The 22,077-nt window shown below is 42.6% G+C and overlaps 1 protein-coding gene across 3 annotated transcripts in view; it reads left to right on the top strand.

Annotated features, from left to right (window-relative positions):
- The first annotated feature begins 3,847 nt into the window (after positions 1-3,847).
- Positions 3,848-22,077, top strand: part of pitrm1 (pitrilysin metallopeptidase 1) — a 50,112-nt gene continuing 31,882 nt past the window's right edge. For all 3 annotated transcript variants that reach the window (XR_013499925.1, XM_078232917.1, XM_078232905.1), the window contains exons 1-10: positions 3,848-3,947; positions 5,245-5,347; positions 6,467-6,573; positions 10,309-10,460; positions 11,600-11,714; positions 11,803-11,899; positions 14,625-14,785; positions 16,308-16,434; positions 19,959-20,047; positions 21,674-21,802. Coding sequence is in view for 2 of the 3 variants with exons in the window: in XM_078232917.1 (XP_078089043.1) it covers positions 3,904-3,947; positions 5,245-5,347; positions 6,467-6,573; positions 10,309-10,460; positions 11,600-11,714; positions 11,803-11,899; positions 14,625-14,785; positions 16,308-16,434; positions 19,959-20,047; positions 21,674-21,802 (1,124 nt within the window). In the remaining variant the exon portion in view is untranslated. The remainder of the gene's footprint in view (positions 3,948-5,244; positions 5,348-6,466; positions 6,574-10,308; positions 10,461-11,599; positions 11,715-11,802; positions 11,900-14,624; positions 14,786-16,307; positions 16,435-19,958; positions 20,048-21,673; positions 21,803-22,077) is intronic.

Below are 22,077 nucleotides of genomic sequence, written 5' to 3'. Positions count from 1 at the left end.
AAGAGAGTATGCCTGGGCTGCGTGGGGTCCTTAATTATGCTGGCGGCTTTTCTGAGGCAGCGGGAATTGTAGGCAGGATAAATGGATGGGAGGCTGGTTTGAGTGATGGACTGGGCTTTGTTCATGACCCTTTGTAGTTTCTTGCAGTCTTGGGCAGAGCAGGAGCCATACCAAGCTATGATACAACCAGAAGGAATGAAGATTAAGCAGAAAGAGCAGGTATTCATTGCAACAGGATCTCGGCATCAGGTGACAATGCAGAAGGTAAGAGTAGGCTATGAAAGGGCCTCCTAGGAAGGCTCTGCATCAAGGCCACATCTTTCTTGTCCACCTCCATTCTATCAGTGCTTTGTTCAGTTTCTTGTTGCAACCCTTCATTGCTCTCACTCTGTCAAACTACTCTGCCATCACTCCCTCTTTTGTGTCCTGATCTCTCCCCTATCACATCCGAGCCTCCCTGCAACCGCACCTATGTCTAAGCCATGATGGAGGCTGGTTTCATAGAATCATAGAAACCCTACAGTACAGAAAGAGGCCATTCGACCCATCGAGTCTGCACCAACCACAAACCCACCCAGGCCCTATCCCCATATCCCTACATATTTACCCACTAATCCCTCTAACCTACGCATCTCAGGACACTAAGGGCAATTTTTAGCATGGCCAATCAACCTAACCTGCACATCTTTGGACTGTGGGAGGAAACCAGAGCACCCGGAGGAAACCCACGCAGACACGAGGAGAATGTGCAAACTCCACACAGACAGTGACCCAAGCCGGGAATCGAACCCAGGTCCCTGGAGCTGTGAAGCAGCAGTGCTAACCACTGTGCTACCGTGCTGCCCGGTTTGGCAACGCCTCCTTGCAGATTCTCCACCAGGCAGCTGGGCAGTGATGGAAGTGCTCGAGAAGTGTTTATTGGTAACTCATAACTATGTGACACAATGGCACAGTGGTTAGCACTGATGCATCACAGTGCCAGTGGCCCAGGTTCAATTCCGGCCTAGGGTGACTGTCCTCCCTGTGTCTGCGTGGGTTTCCTCCCAAAGTCAAAAGATACGCAAGATAGGTGGATTGGCCATGCTAAATTGCCTCTTAGTGCCAAGGCTGTGCAGTTTAACCGGATTGGCCGTGCTAAATTGCCCCTTAGTTTCCAAAGATGTGTAGGTTAGGTGGATTAGCATTGGTAAATGCATGGGGTTAAGGGGGTAGGACGGGATTTGGGCCTGGGTAAGATGCTCTTTCAATTGATGACTGTTTACATGAGAGGGGAATGAGCGATAGTCCCAAAGTCCAATGCCCTTGCCGCCTAGCTGTCATCTGTATGGAGAATTTGATGAATTAATTTGCATAAAGGCAAAAGGCATTGATCAACTTCATTATGCACCTGTGTGTGCATGGGAGCCTGAGAAACTTGCCTCCATACCAATTCAAAGCATGCCACACAGTAATCAGCTTCCCACCAAAGAAGACTTTCTGATACCCACAACAGGTATGACTCCTGCTTTCTGCCTCTGTGGTGATCCAGCCTTTTGTTTCTCTGCCAGATCTGCTAAGTATTTTCACCGTTTTCTGCTTTTATTTCAGATTCCAGAATTTGCAGTGCGATGCTCATGTATTGTATTAGCTCATTGTATCTCATATCCACCTTTTCTTCTTACAAAGAACAAAGATCAAAGAACAGTACAGCAGAGGAACAGGCCCTTCGGCCCTCCAAGCCTGCGCCGATCACGTTGTCCTATCCAGACCAACTGCCTGTATCCCTCCATTCTCTGTCTGTTCAAATGTCTATCCAGATAAATTTTAAATGTCGCTAACATGTCTGCCTCAACCACCTCACTTGGCAGTGCATTCCAGGCTCCCACCACTTTCTGTGTAAAAAACTTCCCCCGCACATCTCCACTGAACCTTTCCTCCCTTACCTTGAACTTGTGGCCCTGTGTAATTGTCATTTCTGCCCTGGGAAAAAGCTTCCAACTGTTCACCCTAAGTATACCCCTCATAATTTTATGAACTTCTATCACCCCTCAGTCTCCGTCTTTCCAGGGAGAACAATCCCAGTTTATTCAATCTCTCCTCATAATAATAACCTCCATATCAAGCAACATCCTGGTAAACTTTTTCTGTATTCTCTCCAAAGCCTCCACGTCCTTCTGGTAGTGTGGTGACCAGAATTGGCACAGTATTCCAAATGTGGCCTAACCAACTTTTTATATAATGATAGGGATAACCCCAATTTACTTAATGCCCTAGACTGACTTTCAGGGATCCCAAACTACATAATATTGCTGGAGTTTGACCAATAAAACTGCACTGGCCAGGAGCAAATAACATTGGCAAGCCAAACCATGATAATTCAGTTCCCTCGTGATTGGGTACATTAATGAAACAGGCTGACAGGTCAAGCATTGGCACTGCCCTGGAATACTGCAGACCTAGCTGGTTCCGTTATCATATTCTACAATAGCTAGGATGTGATGCTTGCTTTCAAACTTTATTTGCAGATTTGTCCACCAGGAATTACTTCGCCCATTCCCTGACCCCACTCCATTCCAGTAAATGGAAATTCACTGGCCGTTTCATGAGAATGACTGTATGAAAGTCAAACTCTGGCTTAAAAAAGAATTTTTTTTTAAATTACAGGATGAGGGCATCGTTAGCTGGACAAACATTTATTGCCCACGCCTAACTGTCCTCCATTTCAAAGGGCATTTAAGAGTCAACCCCATTGCTGTGTGCCTGGAGTCACATGTAGGCCAGACCAGGTAAAGACAGCAGATTTCCTTCTCTGAAGGACCTTAGTGAACTAGATGGGTTTTTCCAACAATTCATGGTCATCAGTAGATTCCCAGTTCCAGATATATTTTGTTGAATTCAAATTCCACCATCTGCCGTGGCGGGATTTGAATCCAGGTCCTCCAAAACATGAGCTGAGTTTCTGGATTAATAGTCTAGTGATAATACCCCAAAGCAATCACCTCCCTCTCAGTTTTAAGTCATTAAGGAGAGTCCATAATGATGTAGACAAAGGCATAAAGACCTACACCTTGGGCAGTCAAAGCCATAATGATCTGGAGCTTCGGCAATCAAAGCCATAATGATCTGGAGCTTCGGCAATCAAAGCCATAAGGATCTGCAGCTTGGGTAGCCAAAGGCATAAGGCCCTGCAGCTTGGGTAACCAAGGGCATTAGGACCTGCAGCTTGGGTAACCAAGGGCATTAGGACCTGCAGCTTGGGTAACCAAGGGCATTAGGACCTGCAGCTTGGGTAACCAAGGGCATTAGGACCTGCAGCTTGGGTAACCAAGGGCATTAGGACCTGCAGCTTGGGTAACCAAGGGCATTAGGACCTGCAGCTTGGGTAACCAAGGGCATTAGGACCTGCAGCTTGGGTAACCAAGGGCATTAGGACCTGCAGCTTGGGTAACCAAGGGCATTAGGACCTGCAGCTTGGATACCCAAGGGCATAAAGACCTGCAGCTTGGGCAGCCAAAGGTATAAGCACCTGCAACAACAACAGAAAATGCTGGAAACTCTCAGTGGGTCTGACAGCATCTATGGAGAGGGAATAGAGGCAACGTTTCGAGTCTGAGTGACCCTTCTGCAGCGCTCTATTCTCTCTCTCCACAGACACTGTCAGAGCTGCTGAGATTTTGCAGCATTTTCCGTCTGGATTCCAGCTCCACGTGCTCCTGTCCTCAGCTCAGCCTCCCTCTGCGCATGCGTGCTCCAGCACCTCTTGTTCTCAATAGGCCACGCCCCTCCACTGATGACGTCACCACATTCGCTCCGGCGTTCCGCCAATCCCCGCCGCTGTTGTATGGGGAGGCCCTGGCCAATGAGGGCTGGCGGTGTTAGCGGGTGTGCAGGTTGCGAGCCGGTGCCTGGGGTGGCGGGGGGAGCATGCAGAGGGCAGCGGGTTTGCGGGCTCTGCTTCAGCGCTGGAGGTGAGGCTGCTGCTCCGTCAGGCTGACACTGGGACTGATTTACCGCCCCCCCACTCCCCGCTGCATTCAGAGGGGTGACTGCCCAGGCTCGAGGTATACAGCCTGAGCTCAGTCAGTGGGTGCAGCCTGGCCCTCATCTGCTCCACACATCATGGGCCAGCTGTGGGCTTCCACTACAGGGCGGCCCTCAGCGCTACAGCTTGGCTTGGCCACTCTCTGTCTGTCCTGATCCCAGGAGGACAGCTTAACCAGGAGAGGGGAGGGGTGCCATGGTTTTACAATGGGATTAAGGGCATTTAAATGGTCATTGGATAAACATATGGATGATATTGGAATAGTGTAGATTAGAGGGGCTTTAGATTGGTTTCACAGGTTGGTGCAACATCGAGGGTCGAAGGGCCTGTACTGCACTGTAATGTTCTATGTAAGCTGGACCGTTTGGGCTCACACAAGCAGTGTGTGTGTCTGTTGAGATACACCAGAGATCTCAGAGCCCTGTACTGTCTGGCTGGATAAAGGCAAAATATTGTGGATGCTGTAATCTGAAACAAAAACAGAAAACACTGGAAAATCTCAGCCGGTCTGACAGCATCTGTGGAGAGAATAGATGCAATGTTTTGAGTCAGGATGACCTTTTGACTTGAAAAGTTGATTCTATTCTCTCTCCACTGTCTGACTGGAACCTGGAGGTGGTTTTGCACTCAGTATGTTGGTGCTTCTCCAGAATGAGTTCTTGGGAGGAATTTTCCTGTCCCGCCTGCCATGGGAATCGTAGCAGGTGGGACATGGACCGTGCAAAGATCCATTGACCTCGGGTGGGATTTTCTGGTTTCAGAGCGAGTGCAGCTGGAAAATCCCACCCCTTCTATGTCCTTGGCTGATGCCCACCCTAAACATGCTTTCACTTCAGGTGTGAGAATTAGTGTCAATAAAATAAAAGCTAGTTACTTGCAGATGCTGACATATGAGAATTGGTGCCAGTGGGGTGGGTCCAGCTTATGATTATGGGATTTACCTCTGTTTTCTGCATGTCCGATGTTTCTGTAGTGTAGTGCTTATCACATTCACCTCACATGTGAAAGATCCCTGGTTTAAGACTGGATAGAAACATTTCCTAACTTCTCTTTTCTATAGGATTGTTCCAACCTCTGGTTTTAATTTAAAAATATGCCTGCTATCACTTATTCCTTTTGAAACTTTTGTGATCAACTCCATTAAATATTCCCAATTTACACTTAAGTAGTGCTTTTATGTATTGAGATAACTTTTGTTGTTATTCCAATATCCCTTTTGACAGACCTGTGAGCCACTGTACTTGCCGATGGAACAGCAGTTCTGTGAGAGAGAGAGCCAGACAGTACACAATTGGGAAGAAAATTCATGGCTTCACTGTAAACCAGGTAGTTATTCACTCTTAACAATGGAGTTGTACCAAATGCAGAACTATTTTGAGACTAGACCAGTTAGTTTCTGTGCAGTTGGCTGCATGTAAAAAAAAACATTATTTAGAATGTTAGGCACTGTGCTACTTGAAAGCAACAGTCATGTATTAATATAATGATTTTCATGTCTTTGAGACAATTCAAAGCACTTCACAGCCACTGTACCTTAAAAGTGTAATCACTATTGCCTTTGTAGACACAAGCTGAGCAGCCAGTTTGTGCAGAACAAAGTCTAGCAATGAATGACTGGTTAAATCAGTTTTGGTGATGGTATTTGAGGGATAAATGATGGGCTGGAGATTAGGATAACTCCGTACTTTTCTTTTAAAAAAAAAAAGTCATGCAATCTTTGACAGTTAAAGCACTGTAGGATTTCCCGAGGTCACGACAGGCACTGTATAAAATACAAGTCGTATTGTTGATAAAATACATGTTTTCAGAGCTTTTCATCTTGCTGTCTTCAGGGCAAATGCAAGCATGCCAAATTTTAAAAGAATAACAGGTTAAAGAGTGGGCATCAAGGTGGCAGATAGATTATAATGTGGGGAAGTGTGAGGTTACTCATTGGTTATAAGAATAGAAAAGCAGAATATCTTTCTAAAAGACATGAAACTTGCAAATGTTGATGTTCAGAGGGACTTGAATGTACTAGTACAAGAAACAGAAAAAGTTATCGTGAAGGCAGAACAAACAATAAGGAAAGTGTATGGCATGTTGGCCTCTATTGTAAGGGGATTGGAGTACAAGAATAAAGGAGTCTTGCTATAATTGTACAGGGCTTTGGTGAGACCACATCTAGAAAACTGTCTAACTTTGGTCTCCACAGTTAAGGAAGGATATACTTGGTACAAGAAAAGTTCACTAGTTAGGTCCTTGGGATGTGTTTTGAGAGGGGCGGGGGGTTGTACTGTGATGGAGGCTAAGTAAATTGTGTCCATATTCTTTGGAGTTTAGAAGGATGAGAGGAAATCTCATTAAAACAGAAAATTCTGAAGGGCTGGGCACTTTTGGGTGCTATGTCTGAAACTTATCGTAAAGGAATTACTGCATTTTTATCATAATCTTTCCTTCCCTCAGGTGACTGCTGTTCCTGATCTCTTCCTGACAGCTATTAAACTTAACCATGATAATACAGGAGCTCAGTACTTGCATATAGCAAGGGATGATCCAAACAATCTGTTCAGGTATTTATTTATCATTCATTGTAATGGCTCATTTAGTATGCTTGATTATATACTCTTTATTAATAAACCTCATGCACTTGTTTTTTTTAAATCAAACTAGACAATTCAGTATAAATGTAATATATTCCCTATGCTGGGAATATGAAATAAAATAAAAAATGTTGAGCATATTCGATCTGGCAGCATCTGTGAAGCGAGAAACAGGACATAATGAGCTGGTGAAAGGGCGCACACCTGAAACATTAATGCTGTCTCCCTCTCCACAGATGCTGCTGGACCTACTGAGTATTTCCAGCAGTTCCTCTTTCTGGACAGTCCAGTGTTTGAAAAGTAAAATGTCAAAAGAATGCAGATATTCTCCACAGAACCCTACATGGTTAAAATTTTAATAATTGATTTTGCTACAAGTAGTATTTAAAAGATGTGTGCTGATGAAACAAAAGGAACAGTAGTAGCATGGATGCAAAATTGGTTGAATGACAATAAGCAGAAGGAAGTGGTGAGCAGTTATTCCATAGACTGGAGGAAGGTATGCAATATGTTCCTCAGCGGATAGTGTTAACACCCTTGTTTTTCCTGATATAATTTAATTACCTAGACTTGGTCACAGGGCAAATTTAAAAATCTGGATGACACAAAGGTTGAAAGCCTTTGGCTTTGATCTTTGGGTCCTCACTGTCCACGGGGATGGTGCCAGAGGACTGGAGAGTGGCGAATGTTGTTCCTCTGTTTAAGAAAGGGAATAGAAATGACCCTGGTAATTATAGACCGGTTAGTCTTACTTCGGTGGTTGGTAAATTGATGGAAAAGGTCCTTAGGGATGGGATTTACGACCATTTAGAAAGATGCGGATTAATCCGGGATAGTCAGCACGGATTCGTGAAGGGCAAGTCGTGCCTCACAAATTTGATTGAATTTTTTGAGGAGGTAACTAAGTGTGTTGATGAAGGTAGGGCAATTGATGTCATATACATGGATTTTCGTAAGGCGTTTGATAAGGTCCCCCATGGTCGGCTTATGATGAAAGTAAGGAGGTGTGGGATAGAGGGAAAGTTGGCCGATTGGATAGGTAACTGGCTGTCTGATCGAAGACAGAGGGTGGTGCTCGATGGAAAATTTTCGGATTGGAGGCAGGTTGCTAGAGGAGTGCCGCAGGGATCAGTGCTTGGTCCTCTGCTCTTTGTGATTTTTATTAATGACTTAGAGGAGGGGGCTGAAGGGTGGATCAGTAAATTTGCTGATGACACCAAGATTGGTGGAGTAGTGGATGAGGTGGAGGGCTGTTGTAGGCTGCAAAGAGACATAGATAGGATGCAAAGCTGGGCTGAAAAATGGCAAATGGAGTTTAACCCTGATAAATGTGAGGTGATTCATTTTGGTAGGACAAATTTAAATGTGGATTACAGGGTCAAAGGTAGGGTTCTGAAGACTGTGGAGGAACAGAGAGATCTTGGGGTCCATATCCACAGATCTCTAAAGGTTGCCACTCAAGTGGATAGAGCTGTGAAGAAGGCCTATAGTGTGTTAGCTTTTATTAACAGGGGGTTGGAGTTTAAGAGCCGTGGGGTTATGCTGCAACTGTACAGGACCTTGGTGAGACCACATGTGGAATATTGTGTGCAGTTCTGGTCACCTCACTATAAGAAGGATGTGGAAGCGCTGGAAAGAGTGCAGAGGAGATTTACCAGGATGCTGCCTGGTTTGGAGTGTCGGTCTTATGAGGAAAGGTTGCGGGAGCTGGGGCTGTTCTCTCTGGAGCGGAGGAGGCTGAGGGGAGACTTAATAGAGGTTTATAAAATGATGAAGGGGATAGATAGAGTGAACGTTCAAAGACTATTTCCTCGGGTGGATGGAGCTATTACAAGGGGGCATAACTATAGGGTTCGTGGTGGGAGATACAGGAAGGATATCAGAGGTAGTTTCTTTACGCAGAGAGTGGTTGGGGTGTGGAATGGACTGCCTGCAGTGATAGTGGAGTCAGACACTTGAGGAACATTTAAGCGGTTATTGGATAGGCACATGGAGCACACCAGGATGATAGGGAGTGGGATAGCTTGATCTTGGTTTCAGATAAAGCTCGGCACAACATCGTGGGCCGAAGGGCCTGTTCTGTGCTATACTGTTTTATGTTCTATTGTGAAGTGTGAGGAGGATAGTGATAATCAGTGACAAGCTTGTTGATGGGTGGACAAGAGGCAGGTGATATTTGATTCACAAATAAGTGCGAAGTGACTAATTTTATTTATTAGTCACAAGTAAGGCTTACATTAACACTGCAATTAAGTTACTGTGAAGTTCCTCTAGTCGCCACACTCCGGCACCTGTTTGGGTCAATACACCTAACCTTAAATTTTAGTGGGAAGAATGAAGAGAGGCAATATAAAGCCAAAGATTAAATTCTAAAAGTGGGTGCAGGAGCAAAGGAACCTGAGGATAGATGGGCCCAAAGCACTGAAGGTGGCAGAAAGCAGTTAATAAAGCATACGGGATCCTGGGATTTACAAGGAAGGGCATAAGGGATAAAAACGTGGAAGTTATGATAAACCTGAATAAAACACTGGCTCAGCCTAGTGTTTGGTCCATTTCTGGGTACCGCTATTGAGGAAGGATGTGAAGTCATTAGAGAGGATACATGGAAGATTCACCAGAATGGTTCAGGGGATGGGGAACATCAGATACGTAAATAGCTTAGTCTGTTCTTCCAGAGAGGAGATGCCAAAGATGAGATTTGATAGAGGTGTTCAGAATCATGAGGGGCCTAGAGAGGGAGAGATAATTCCCCTTGGCTGAAGGATCAAGAACCAGGGGATACCAATTTAAGGTGATTGACAGAAGAAATAACTGTGTCATAAGGAAACTTTGTTTACACAGTATATGATCTGGAATATATTGCCTGAGTATGTGGTGGAGGCAGGGTCAATTGTAGCTTTTAAAAGATTATTGGATATTCTCATGAGAAATAAATTGCAAGGTTAAGGGGAAAAGGTATGGATCTTGCAAGTAACCAGCATGGACAGTGGACTGAATGGTCTCCTATGCTATAACCTTCTATGATTCAATATGGAAGATTCGCAGTTTGGTTTTTGTTAATCTGTGAAAATTGAAGTTGATGTAATCCAAACTGAGAGTGATGGTAAATTACATCATTGTTGCAGCACAGAAAACCATTCAGCGCATCGTATCAGCACTGGCTGCCTGAATGAGCATTTCCCCTCACCTGCCCTCTGTAACCTTGTACATTCTTCATTCAGATAATAATACAATTTCCTCTTGAATGCCTCGATTGTACCTGCCTCCAGTTTAAAAGTTTTAAAGTTTATTCATTAGTGTCGCAAGTAGGCTTACGTTATCACTGCAGTGAAGTTACTGTGACAACCCCCCACCGCACTCTCAGGCAGTGAATTCCAGATCCTAACCACTCATTGCGTTAAAAAAAAAGCCCTTTCTCTTCATGTCTCCACTACATTGCCCCTTATTGTCCCGGGATGTGTAGGTTAGAGGGATTAGCGGGATAAATATGTGGGGTGATGGGGATAGGGCCTGGGTGGGATTGTTGTCGGTGCAGGCTTGATGGGCCGAATGGCCTCCTTCTGCATTGTAGGGTTTTTGTGGTTTACATCATTTGCAAATGAGTAAAAACGATTCAAATTAGACTTTTCATGAGATTATATGGTATCCTACTTTTTTGTGGTGTAGTCACATACTTAACTAATATTGACATATTTGTATTTTCAGTGTTCAGTTTCGTACTACCCCACGCAACAGTACTGGTGTTCCTCATATTCTGGAGCATGTGGTACTCTGTGGCTCTGAGAAGTACCAATGTAGAGACCCCTTCTTCAAAATGTTGACCCGATCACTTGCTACCTTCATGAATGCCTTCACAGGTCAGGACTGCCACATTGTGTGGGCATGTAGTTGGGGGAGGGGGGGGGGTGGAGGGGTGAGTTTGTTGGCTTGTTTTACAATTAATCCAGTGAACCGATTTGACTGAATAACGTTTGTGATTTTATGTTCAGTTGGACTGTAGTCTCTATATATTTTTGAAAGGAAGTATTAAAATTCTGCATTATTACGCTCCTCAGCCTAATCTGTCCATGCTAGTATTTATCCTGTGCAAAAGCATTGTTTCTAATCCTTTATACTGACTCCTTTCTCATATCCCTCATATACTTATCCTTCAACTATCTGTCTACCGTATTGTCAAATGTCAATGGATCTGTTTTAATTATTTACTGGGATTGCATCGTACAGTCCACAACCTCAGCCCCCTTCATTTTTAAAAAAAAATATTAAGTTTCTTCAACAGTTGAGAACGATCTGTTCCTTAATTTTAAATACCTCTGAAACCACCAGTAATCTCCTTTCTTCTAATGAAAGCAGTCATAATTCTTCAAGTCTTTCTTCATATTTGTAATCCCTAGTATCAGGGAGCATCATAGTGACTCTCCATTGGGCTTCTGTATTAATTCACTGTCCTTCATGGGGACAGGCATAGACCATTCAGCCCCTTGAGCCTGTTCTTCCATTTGATTAAATTCTGACTTGCCGAAAAATGCAGCTTTATATAGTGTGGAGTCCAACACCACGTAAAGTAGTCCAACTATGGTCATGTGAGGATTTTATACAGACTTCCCATTACTTTTATACCCAAAATGAAACCCAGTCTTCCTTTCACTCGTTGTTATTGCCTCATCCAGTTAAGTATTACTTCAACCTCATCCCTTCCATTCAAAGTTCTTCTTTTTAACCAAAATGTACCACCTTACATTTACTTACATTGACAATCTACCGATTGGTATTCTTGAGTAATCAAACTCCCATAACCACTGAATGCTCCTGAATTTCTGTAAAATAATTTCAGGTGGTACATAACACCTATGCTGTGATTAATAGTATATTAAGTTACTGATCTTGCCTAAAAAGCAGGGCAGCTTTTTGAGGTTAATTGTGAATACCATGTGGATAACTCAACAGCAGCAAGGCAAACTAATAGTTGTCTTGGGTTTTTTTTTCATCTTTATAGCTAGTGACTACACAATGTATCCATTTTCCACCCAAAATTCGAAGGATTTTCAAAATCTTCTCTCTGTTTACCTGGATGCTGTCTTTTTTCCATGCCTAAGGGAATTGGACTTCTGGTAAGCTGAATCTTTAACATGTATCTACAAAATGCATAAGACAATATCTTGTAATGCGACTTGAATTTCACCTTATCTTCTCTAACAGGCAAGAAGGGTGGAGGCTGGAACATGAAATCCCTGATGACCCAGGTTCGCCACTTGTCTTCAAAGGAGTCGTGTTCAATGAAATGAAGGGTGTATTTGTAAGTGTTTTTGCAAAAGATTTAATTTGACATGAACACATTCTTGTATATTTATGGTATTGTAATGCAAGATGTAATTTTGTTGAAACATGGCACTGTTGCAAGCATTGTCAAATTAAAGCTTTGCAATACAGTCTCAAAATATTTGCAAGGGTATCTTGTGGAATTAAGTTGGAGTTTATTTGAGCTACTTGATTTTGTTAATAGATGTTTTATTATGGAAACCACTCATTTTAGGCCTAGTTAGCCAATCATTTATAGAAAGTCAGATAGGAAAATGCGGCTTAAACAGATAGTTTTTTTTTAGATAAGCACAGGTAGGTAGCCTTTAAGTGAAAATTTATACAATAGTTCCAACTGTTATTAAACATATTTTGGTTGAATGCATTTTTCAGTACAAAATAATAGGAATTGAATGCAATTCAATTTGTTTTGTTTGTAAACTGCTGCTGGTCCCACTCAGTTGACAGATGTGCGCCTTATGCTGTGGTATAATATCCACCTAGCTTCTCCTGTAAGACCTCTATCTGTTTTGACAATCTGACACCAGCAAACAAGGCTGCAAACCTCTCTTGGCCATTTCAAAATAACTGTAGACTGCAGCCTTTCGGTCTCCAGCTTAAACCTGTTGGTGAAATTCTTGTGTTTTAAAAGAAAAACTTTAAACTGTGCTGAAGCACACCATCACATCATGTGGGTGCACCCAATTTGTGACACCAAACTCTGGTATTAGGGATACCCAACTCAGGGCGGCACGGTGACACAGTGGTTGGCACTGCTGTCTCACAGCGCCAGGGACCTGGGTTCAATTCCGGCCTCGGGTCACTGTCTATGTGGAGTTTGCACGTTCTCCCCGTGTCTGCGTGGATTTCCTCCGGGTGCTCCGGTTTCCTCCCACGCTCCAGAGATGTGCAGGTTAGGTGGATTGGCCATGATAAATTGCCCCTTAGTGTCAGAGGGACTAGCTAGGGTAAATACATGGGGTTACAGGGATAGGGCCTGGGTGGGATTGTTGTCGGCGCAGGTTCGATGGGGCGAATGGCTTCCTTCTGCACTGTAGGGTTTCTATGATTCTATGAAATTGGTATTGCTAAAAAAAATGCTGGGTAAATGAACGGATCTGAAAGCTGATAAATCCCCAGGGCCTGGTAAACGACATTCCAGGGTACTAAAGGAGGTGACCATGGGGATAGTGGAAGCTTTGGTTGTCATCTTCCAAAATTCTTAAGATTCCGGAATAGTCCCAGAAGATTGGAGGATCGCAAGTGTAACCCTGCTGTTTAGAAAAGGAGGGAGAGAGAAAACATGGAATTGCAGATCGGTTAGCCTAACATCAGTATTAGAGAAAATATTTCAGTATATTATAAAGGATGCGATAACAGGGCACCTAGAAAATATCAATGGGATTAGACAATAGATTTTTGAAAGGAAAATCATGTTTGACAAACCAATGGAGTTTTTTGATGACATTGGTAGTTTAGATAAGGGAGAACCAGTGGATGTGGTGTATTTGGATTTTCAGAAAGCTTTCTCTAAGGCCCCACGTAAGAGGTTAGTGTGCATGGGATTGGGGGTAATATATTGGCATGGGTTGAGAATTGGTTAGCAGACAGGAAACAGAGTAGGAATAAATCTGTCTTTTTTGGAAGTTCAGGTAGTAATAGGGTCCTGCAGGGATCAGTACTTGGCCCCAGCTATTCACAATATACATTGTAGATTTAGATGAGGGAACCAAAAGTAATATTTTCAAGTTTGCTGACACCATTTGGAGTGTGAGTGGTGAGGAGGATATGCAGAGGCTTCAAGGTGATTTAGACAAGTTGAGTGAGTGGACAAATGCATGGCAGAAGCAGCATAACATGGAGAATAAATGTGAAGTCATCCACTTTAGATGTAGAAGCAGAATGGCAGAGTATTATTTAAATGATGATTGGGAAATGTTGACATGCAAAGAGACTTGGATGTCCTAGTACACCACTCACTAAAAGCAAGCATGCAGGTATAGCAAGCAGTTAGGAAGGCCAATTGTTTGTTTGCCTTCATTGCAAGAGGACCTGAGTACAGGAGCAAGGATATCTTACTGCAGCTGTACAGGGCCTTAAGTGAGAGTACACTTGAAGTATTGTGTGCAGTTTTGATGATCTTATCTAAGAAAGGATGTACTTGCCGTTGAGGGAGTGCAGCAAAAGTTCAGCAGACTGTTTCTGGGAAGGCAGGATTGCCATGAGATAAGGTTGACCGGACCTATGTTCACTGGAATTTAGAATAATGAGAGGGGATCTAATTGAAACGTATAAAACTCTTGACAATGCCGGACAGACTAAATGCAGGGATGTTGTTTCCTCTGGCTGGAGGGTCTAGAACAATGGTTCAGAGTCTCGGGATACAGGGTAGGCCATTTAGGATTGAGATGAGGGGAAACTTCTTCACTCGGTGGTGAATGTGTAGAATTCTGTGCCACAGAAGGTTGTGGAGGCCAAGGCATTGAATATATTTGAGAAGGAAATAGATTTCTAGACTCCAATGGTGTCAAGGGGTATGGGGAGCGTGCGGTAGTATGGTGGGTGATAGAGGAGGATCAGCCATGATCATGTTGAATGGTGGAGCAAGCTTGACAGCTGAATGGCCTACCCCTATCTTGTATGTTTCTTTCAAATCTGTGAGAATTTGCAGAAAAACAGCTTCTGTTTTGCATTTAGTCAGAAGTAATTGTGTTTCATTTCAGGCAAACAATGAGAACCTCTATGCTCAGCATCTACAGAACAAGCTTCTTCCGGACCATACCTACTCTGTAATATCTGGCGGTGACCCACTACATATACCCAAGCTTACTTGGGAAGAATTGAAACGCTTTCATGCTACACACTATCACCCTAGCAATGCCAGGTACAGTTCTGCCACTGGATTGAGTGATGTGAATCCTTCACTTTAGGGGAGTTCCAAAATTACTTGTAAACAACAGCTTTACCACCTTTCAGAGGAGGAGATGAATGCAGCAGGGAAACTTTTAAATCTGACTACCTCCACACCTGCCTGACTTGAACGTAAAATTATTCACAGACATTTTACTTTGCTGGCTGGATCTTATTTAAATTTGAACCTTGTATTTTTGTGAGAATTTGTCATTGTCGATCATCCATTCTACATTAACTTTCAGTGCTTCTAGCCAACTAAAGGGCATTTTTATGGTTTCTGGATCCTGAATTGGGGCTTTCAATTCATTTCTAATTAAGTTGCCATGTAAAAAGCAGTTGTAACTCTTGGGAGCAGAGATAAGGAGTATGCTAATGTGAACACAATCTAATTCATGGTTTTTTTTGTTGGAAAGAAATTTGAATTATTCAATCATACAAGTTAGGCAAATTTAACCCAATGGCTTTGCCTGATTTTGTTTGCACCATTTCAGTTCAAATAAACAATTGCTCACACAACTGTAACGTGTTCTCTCTCATTGTTAAACAATTGACAGCACTTTCCCTGCATGAATAAAAATCTCTTTTGTAAATAATATTTTTAAAGTACAGAATTTTACTTGCCGTAGACCCATTATGAAGAACCTATGCTGACTATAGTATGTATCAAAATTATTGGTGGTTACAAATGCAACTGAAAAAATGCCATAAGAATAAAATGGAAAGACATTAAGGGCTATATCTGAATAGCAAGTTTTACTGAATTGCTGATTATTGACTAGTTAAATCAGTACTGTCAAGTTTTTAAGTGTGCATGGTATAAATCAGCACGTGAGGTTCCCCAGAAAATCTATCAAAGGCATTGATCAGTCCTTTTTTTATTTGACATACTTGCGAATGCTTTGCTGAGGTTACTGCTCATATTCCAATATCTAGTGCCCTGTAATATCTAAAGAACATGTGTGAACATTCTTGGCATGGTTTTCACTATTATGCACAACACTTCTCCGGCAATACGTAGGAAAGTAGTTAACATCTTTAAATGGCTTAACCTTAATTCTTTACCTTTTCCTCCCCCGAAGGCATTGTCTCTTGGCTACGTCAATACTGATTATAATCTTGTACCTTGCTCATTAGTGGAAATACTTTGTGTCAAAGTTCAAACAAAACTACCAAGGCTGTTTGACTGGGGCATCATAGCTAAACCAAATCCTGAATCACTGATATCCATATTTACATTCAGATTTCTCCTCCCTCGTCCCACTCCCTAATTGAGACACTGGTGGTAGTGGTATATGTTACCCTTACCTGCTCTCTGGCTGAGGTTGGTTTTCTTAGCATGAATTTCAGATTGTCTTTGTAATCTTCCTGGTCGGTTTGGCTGTAGTCGCTGAACTATTGTGGGCGCCAATGTCAAAAGTTTTGTTCAATTAAAATCTGGACTCTGCCAATGCACTGATTGAATAGTTTCATTCTTGCAAATCTATCCTTTCCAGATTCTTCACTTATGGTGATCTGCCACTGGAGCAACACCTTCAACAAATCCAGGAAGAGGCACTTTGCAAATTCCACAACATCGAACCTGGCACCTCGGTTCCCATACAGCCACGCTGGAGTGAACCGGTAAGTAAAGACATGGTCCTACTGTTTCTGGGTTAATGTTTGCATTTGCTTTGCAGCAAAGCTGGTTAAATTTCCAAGTAATTCATTGGCTGTGGTGATTTACTGAGGATGTGAAAGGTCCTATATAAATGCAAGTAACATACAAGATTCACGAGGATGCTGCCTGGGATGGGACATTTAAGTTATGAAGAGAAGTTGGATAGTCTTGGGGTGCTTTTGTTGGAGCAGAGAAGACTGAGGGGGTGACCAGTTGAGGTGTACAAGATTATGAAGGACATGGACGGAGTGGATAAGGAGCAGCTGTTCCCCTTAGTTGAAAGTTCAGTCACAAGGGGACATAGATTCAAGGTGAGGAGCAGAAGGTTTAGGGGGGATGTGAGGAAATTCTTTTTTCCCCGGAGGGTGGTGATGGTCTGGAATGCGCTGACTGGGAGGGTGGTAGAGGTGGGTTGCTTCACATCCTTTAAAAAGTACCTTTTATTAGAGTTTTTTTGAGGAAGCCTCAACCAGAATGAATAGAGAGGAACCAGTAGATGTGTTGTATTTGAACTTCCTAGACAAGATACCTCACAAAAGGTTAAGTCATGAGATAAGAGCCCATGGTGTTGGATGTAGTGAATTGGCACGGAGAGAGAATTGGCTAATGGGCTGGAAACAGCAAGTGGGAATAATGGGTTCTTTTTCAGGTTGGTGACCTGTAACCACAGGGATCAGTGTTGGGACTGCAACTGTTTACAATATATATTAATAAGTTGGAGGAAGGAAATGAATGCACTGTAGACAAATTTACAGATGATAAAAATAAGTGGAAAGGCAAGTTGTGAGAGAGATACAAACAGTTTACAGAGATATTGATCGGGTAAGTAAATGGGCAACAAGTTGGCAAATGGAGTATAATGTGAAAAATGTGAAACTGTTCATTTTGGAAGGGAGAACAAAAGAACAGAGTGTTATTTAAATGGAGAAAAACTGCAGAAAGCTGCAACACAAAGGGACTCGGGGGGGACTTGTGCACGAAACACAGAAAGCCAGCACACAGGTACAGCAGGTAATCAGGAAGGCTAATGGAATGTTAGCCCTTATTTCAAGGGGGTTGCAGTATGAGAATAGGGAAGTCTTGCTGCAACTGTACAAGGTTCTGGTGAGACCACATCTGATTCCTCGGTGGCTCCCAAGGTCCACTTTACCTCCTTTCTCGATGGTAGCGATGATGGCATTGCTTCCGTCCAAAGATGTGCGGGTTAGGTTGATTGGCCATGCTAAAATTGCCCCTTAGTGTCCTGAGATGCATAGGTTAGAGGGATTAGCGGGTAAATATGTAGGGATATGGGGGGTAGGGCCTGGGTGGGATTGTGGTCGGTGCAGACTCGATGGGCCAAATGGCCTTTTTCTGCACTGTAGCGTTTCTATGATTCTATGAAGTACCTGGCATGTCCTAACATTCAGGGCTATGGCCAAGTGCGGGCAGATGGAATTAGGTGAGAATTCAGGTGTTTCTAATGTGGACTCGATTGGTTGAAGGGCTACTTCTGCACTCTGATTCTGTGATTCTAATTGAACATAATATTAATTATTCAGTTTTTGATACAAGTGTCAGTTTTGTGTCCAAAAAAGATGCTTTTTTAAAAAAATGCAACATTGATCAGTCACTCTCTTTATGATTGCTGCATCAATGACCTGGAATTTCCCATCTAGTGTCATTGTGGAATCAGCACAAGGCCTTGCAGTGGTTCAAGGAGAATGCAGTAAGAAGTCTCACAACACCAGGTTAAAGTCCCAACAGGTTTATTTGGTAGCACAAGCCACTAGCTTTCGGAGCGCTGCTTCTTCATCAGGTGAATGGGATTTCAGTTCACAAACAGGGCACATAAAGACACAAACTCAATTTACAAAATAATGGTTGGAATGCGAGTCTTTACAGGTAATCAAGTCGTAAAGGTAAAGTGACTCACTAACTGTCCTGGCTGAAGACAATACACATTTCTTTAACCTGTGCTTAACCCTCTCTCCACTCACATTGTCTGTATCTTTAAGACTTGATTACCTGTAAAGACTCGCATTCCAACCATTATTTTTGTAAATTGAGTTTGTGTCTTTATATGCCCTGTTTGTGAACTGAAATCCCACTCACCTGATGAAGGAGCAACGCTCCAAAAGCTTGTGGTTTGTGCTACCAAATAAACCTGTTGGATTTTAACCAGGTGTTGTGTGACTTCTTACTGTGTTTACCCCAGTCCAACGCCGGCAACTCCACATCAAGGAGAATGGCCAGAATTACCATTCTGTGCCTCTTTACCTTGCTGGGAGGGCAAGCAATAGGAAATAATTGCATATCTGTTTTAGACAAGTTTTCTATGGAGAAAATGGCAGGCGTTGGTTGTTAACTTAATGTGTAATGTTGAGTCTTCTGCACATCAATCCTATCTGAGAAGATTGGTAGTCTAAAGTATTTATAGGCCTTTGGCATAGAGTTTATTGTTGACTCGCGCTAAAAATGAAAGTTGTCTAGTGGGACAGCTCACTTTCCCATGTAAATGGGATATCAAATCATCGATTCAGACGTTTTGATCCCCTCAATTGATTTTGATCTAATAACTTGAAAACTCTGCTTTAAGCAATTTTTTACATCTGAGATCTGTGTTTCTCATCCCCAACAGAATGTGAAATTCTATGAAGTTACGATCACTCTTGCCTAGAGGATCCTTTACTGTGAGGTCACTACTATTGCGAGGCCCTGTCTCATTACACATTACTCGGTTTATATTAGACTGCTTTCTGATCGGTTGCAGAATACATTGTTCTAAGAAACTGTCGTTAATACACACATCCTCCAGGCTTTGTATTTTTAAAAAATTCATTCAAGGGATGTGGACTTCGTGGCTAGCCCATCCCTAATTGCTCTTGAGAAGGTGGTTGTGAGCAGCCTATTTGAATTGCTACACTCATTCACAGTGCTGTTAGAGAGCGTGTTTGGATTTGTCCTAACCATATGAAAACGGCCACGATTATTGCAGTGTCATTCTTACAAGCTTCCTTATTTCTTGATGTATACTCTGTCCTGCTGTGTAACTGCTGTTTGGGGGAGGGTCTAAAAACTATTGTCACCAGTGACTTTTTTCTTTGGTATTTCTTACGTGCACCCAAACTGATTCTACATTTTGATCTTCCGGAGAGTCTGTGCAGACTGGATGGGCCGAATGGCCTCCTGCACTGTGGGGATTCTGTGGTTCTATCTTATGAATGCTGATTGCATTCAGATTGTATTCTGTCGTCTTCTCCATTTTCCCTACTTGCTTGCTGCACTCTGACGTTTGTACGTTCCGTCTTTTCCCGTCACCCTCTGGATTATCACTATCCTGCAGTATTGCCTTGTTCTTTCTCTTTAACTTCTGGCTTGTAATATAATGAAGGAATGTGAATTTCCATTTGGTCATACCGTGGTAGAAATAGAATATTAATCTCACCAAAAGTGCTAAACATTAAAAAGAAACATGCAGTGTATTTTTTGATTTTTGTTTTCCTAGAGGGAATGTCATGTTACGTGTGGGCCTGATTCACTGGCTCCTGACCCTGCCAAACAAACCACATACAGTGTGAGCTTCTTATTGGGCGAGTAAGCATATTTATAATTCTGTTCCTATTTCTTTCTTGATTGGTGCAAAAATGTACATTATGTTAAACATGCTATTATCTTACTCCAATTATCATAATCACCCTTTTACCCTTTGTCATATGACACAGGGACTGAAGTCTGTACTCTAATTACATTAAATTGTGCAGAGCATTTAGAACATTTCCATAAATACATTCTGCAGTTTCAGTAGCATTATTCAAAGTATTGAAAGGAGACTTGTATTCTGGAGCTATTTTTCTTTAAGATTGATGTGCAGTTTCGTCGATTTAATCAATCTCCTTTCTTCAAAGGAGTGTCACAATTTAAAGTTCAAATCCATTCAACTTTCTGCCAACTGCGATCAGTGAATTTCTTGGAAATAACTTAAATTATTTGTCAAACTTCCAGTAATTCACCAAAAACTGTGACAAAGAATTATTCATATCCTATTTTAAATTGAGTAATTGGGGTATGTTTGCAACGTAGCCCTTAACTCTTGTATGATCTGGACAAATGGCTTTGGAGTTCTTCCAAACTTCCTGGCTGTCATTTATATATCGATTCTCATCACAATAGCCCAAGATTTTCAGAATTCCTTTTTGTTAATTTTGTTATGAAGGGGACTGCATGGCCCTTTGCCATTCCCACATTCATGTGGCGTGAGCAATGTCTGTACTTCATGTGACTGTTTTTTCCGCCAGTTTCAAACCTAACCCAGGCATTTCCTTCGCATTTTTGTTCTGAGATTCATGCATTGTGGATATATTTTTGTATTTTCCCAAATTTAAGAACTTCAATATGTCATCACCTTTCACACCTGTTGTTTATTCGTTGCTTCTAACCAACACCATGGATGCTTTTCCTGTAATGTAGCCAAAAATGGTTTTTCCCATCTCATTGTTGCTTGTTCAATTATATTTTGTCCACGATATAATTGAACAAGCAACACTGAGATGGGGAAAAAAATGTATTTGTGACGGTTGATGAAGAAAGATTGCTCAGAGAATTCCCCTGCTCATCTTTGAATAGTTTCATGAGACCTTTTTTGACCATCTGAGAGATTAGACAGGGATTTATGTGCTCCCTTTCGCATGCGAGATCAGTGCAGTGCATCATCAATACATATTGAAGTGCCTGTCTGGATTATGTGGGGTGGCACAGTGGTTAGCATTGCTGCCTCACAGCGCCAGGGACCTGGATTCGATTCCCGGCTTGGGTCACTGTCTGTGTGGAGTTCGCACGTTCTCCCCGTGTCTATGTGGGTTTCCTCCCACAGTCTAAAGATGTGCGGGTTAGGTGGATGGCCATGCTAAATTGCCGCTTAGTATCAGGGGGATTAGCTAGGGTAAATACATGGGGTTATGGGGATAGGGCCTGGGTGGAATTGTGGTTGGTGCAGACTCGATGGGCCAAATGGCCGCCTCCTGGGCTGTAGAATTCTATGAACTATATGCTGAAGTTTTGGGAATGGAGCTTGAATCCATGACCTGATTCAGTTGGTGGTGTTTTCAGTCAGTTCTATGGCACTAATACGTTAAGAAGGCCATTTCCATGTGGCTGAGGAATGTTTGGGGGGAAATGATTTATTATTCCAAATGTATGTCTTACTGAAATGTTTTCCTACAGCATCACCGATAGCTTTGAAGCATTCACACTGAGTCTTTTGTCATCTCTGCTCGTATCGGGACCCAATTCTCCCTTTTACAAAGCTTTGATTGACGCAAGGATTGGCACCGACTTTGCTCCCGCTGTTGGGTAAGTGATTAATTTTGATGTGTTTTTTGTTGTTTCTGGTTTTAGAGTCAGAGTGGAATTTTACGAGAAAAGTTCAAAGTGTCCAGCTAGCATGAAAATGGGAGAGTTGCAGATCTGTTTTTTGGCTGACTTTTTACTCCCATAGTGCTTGAAAAACTGGACTAGACTGTTTCTTGCTGCTACAGGCAGTGGGCACTGCTTAATTCACCAGCCAGCCTGATCAGGCGCCGAGGGAGCTAATGGATGGAGTGAAGCTGCGCTTGATAATCTGTAAA

This window comes from Mustelus asterias, chromosome 2 (genome assembly GCF_964213995.1).
Source record: "Mustelus asterias chromosome 2, sMusAst1.hap1.1, whole genome shotgun sequence".
In the NCBI taxonomy this organism is placed as follows: Eukaryota; Metazoa; Chordata; class Chondrichthyes; order Carcharhiniformes; family Triakidae; genus Mustelus; species Mustelus asterias.
The sequence above is the reverse complement of the archived record's forward strand: the minus strand, read 5'-3'. Positions and strand labels throughout refer to the sequence as shown.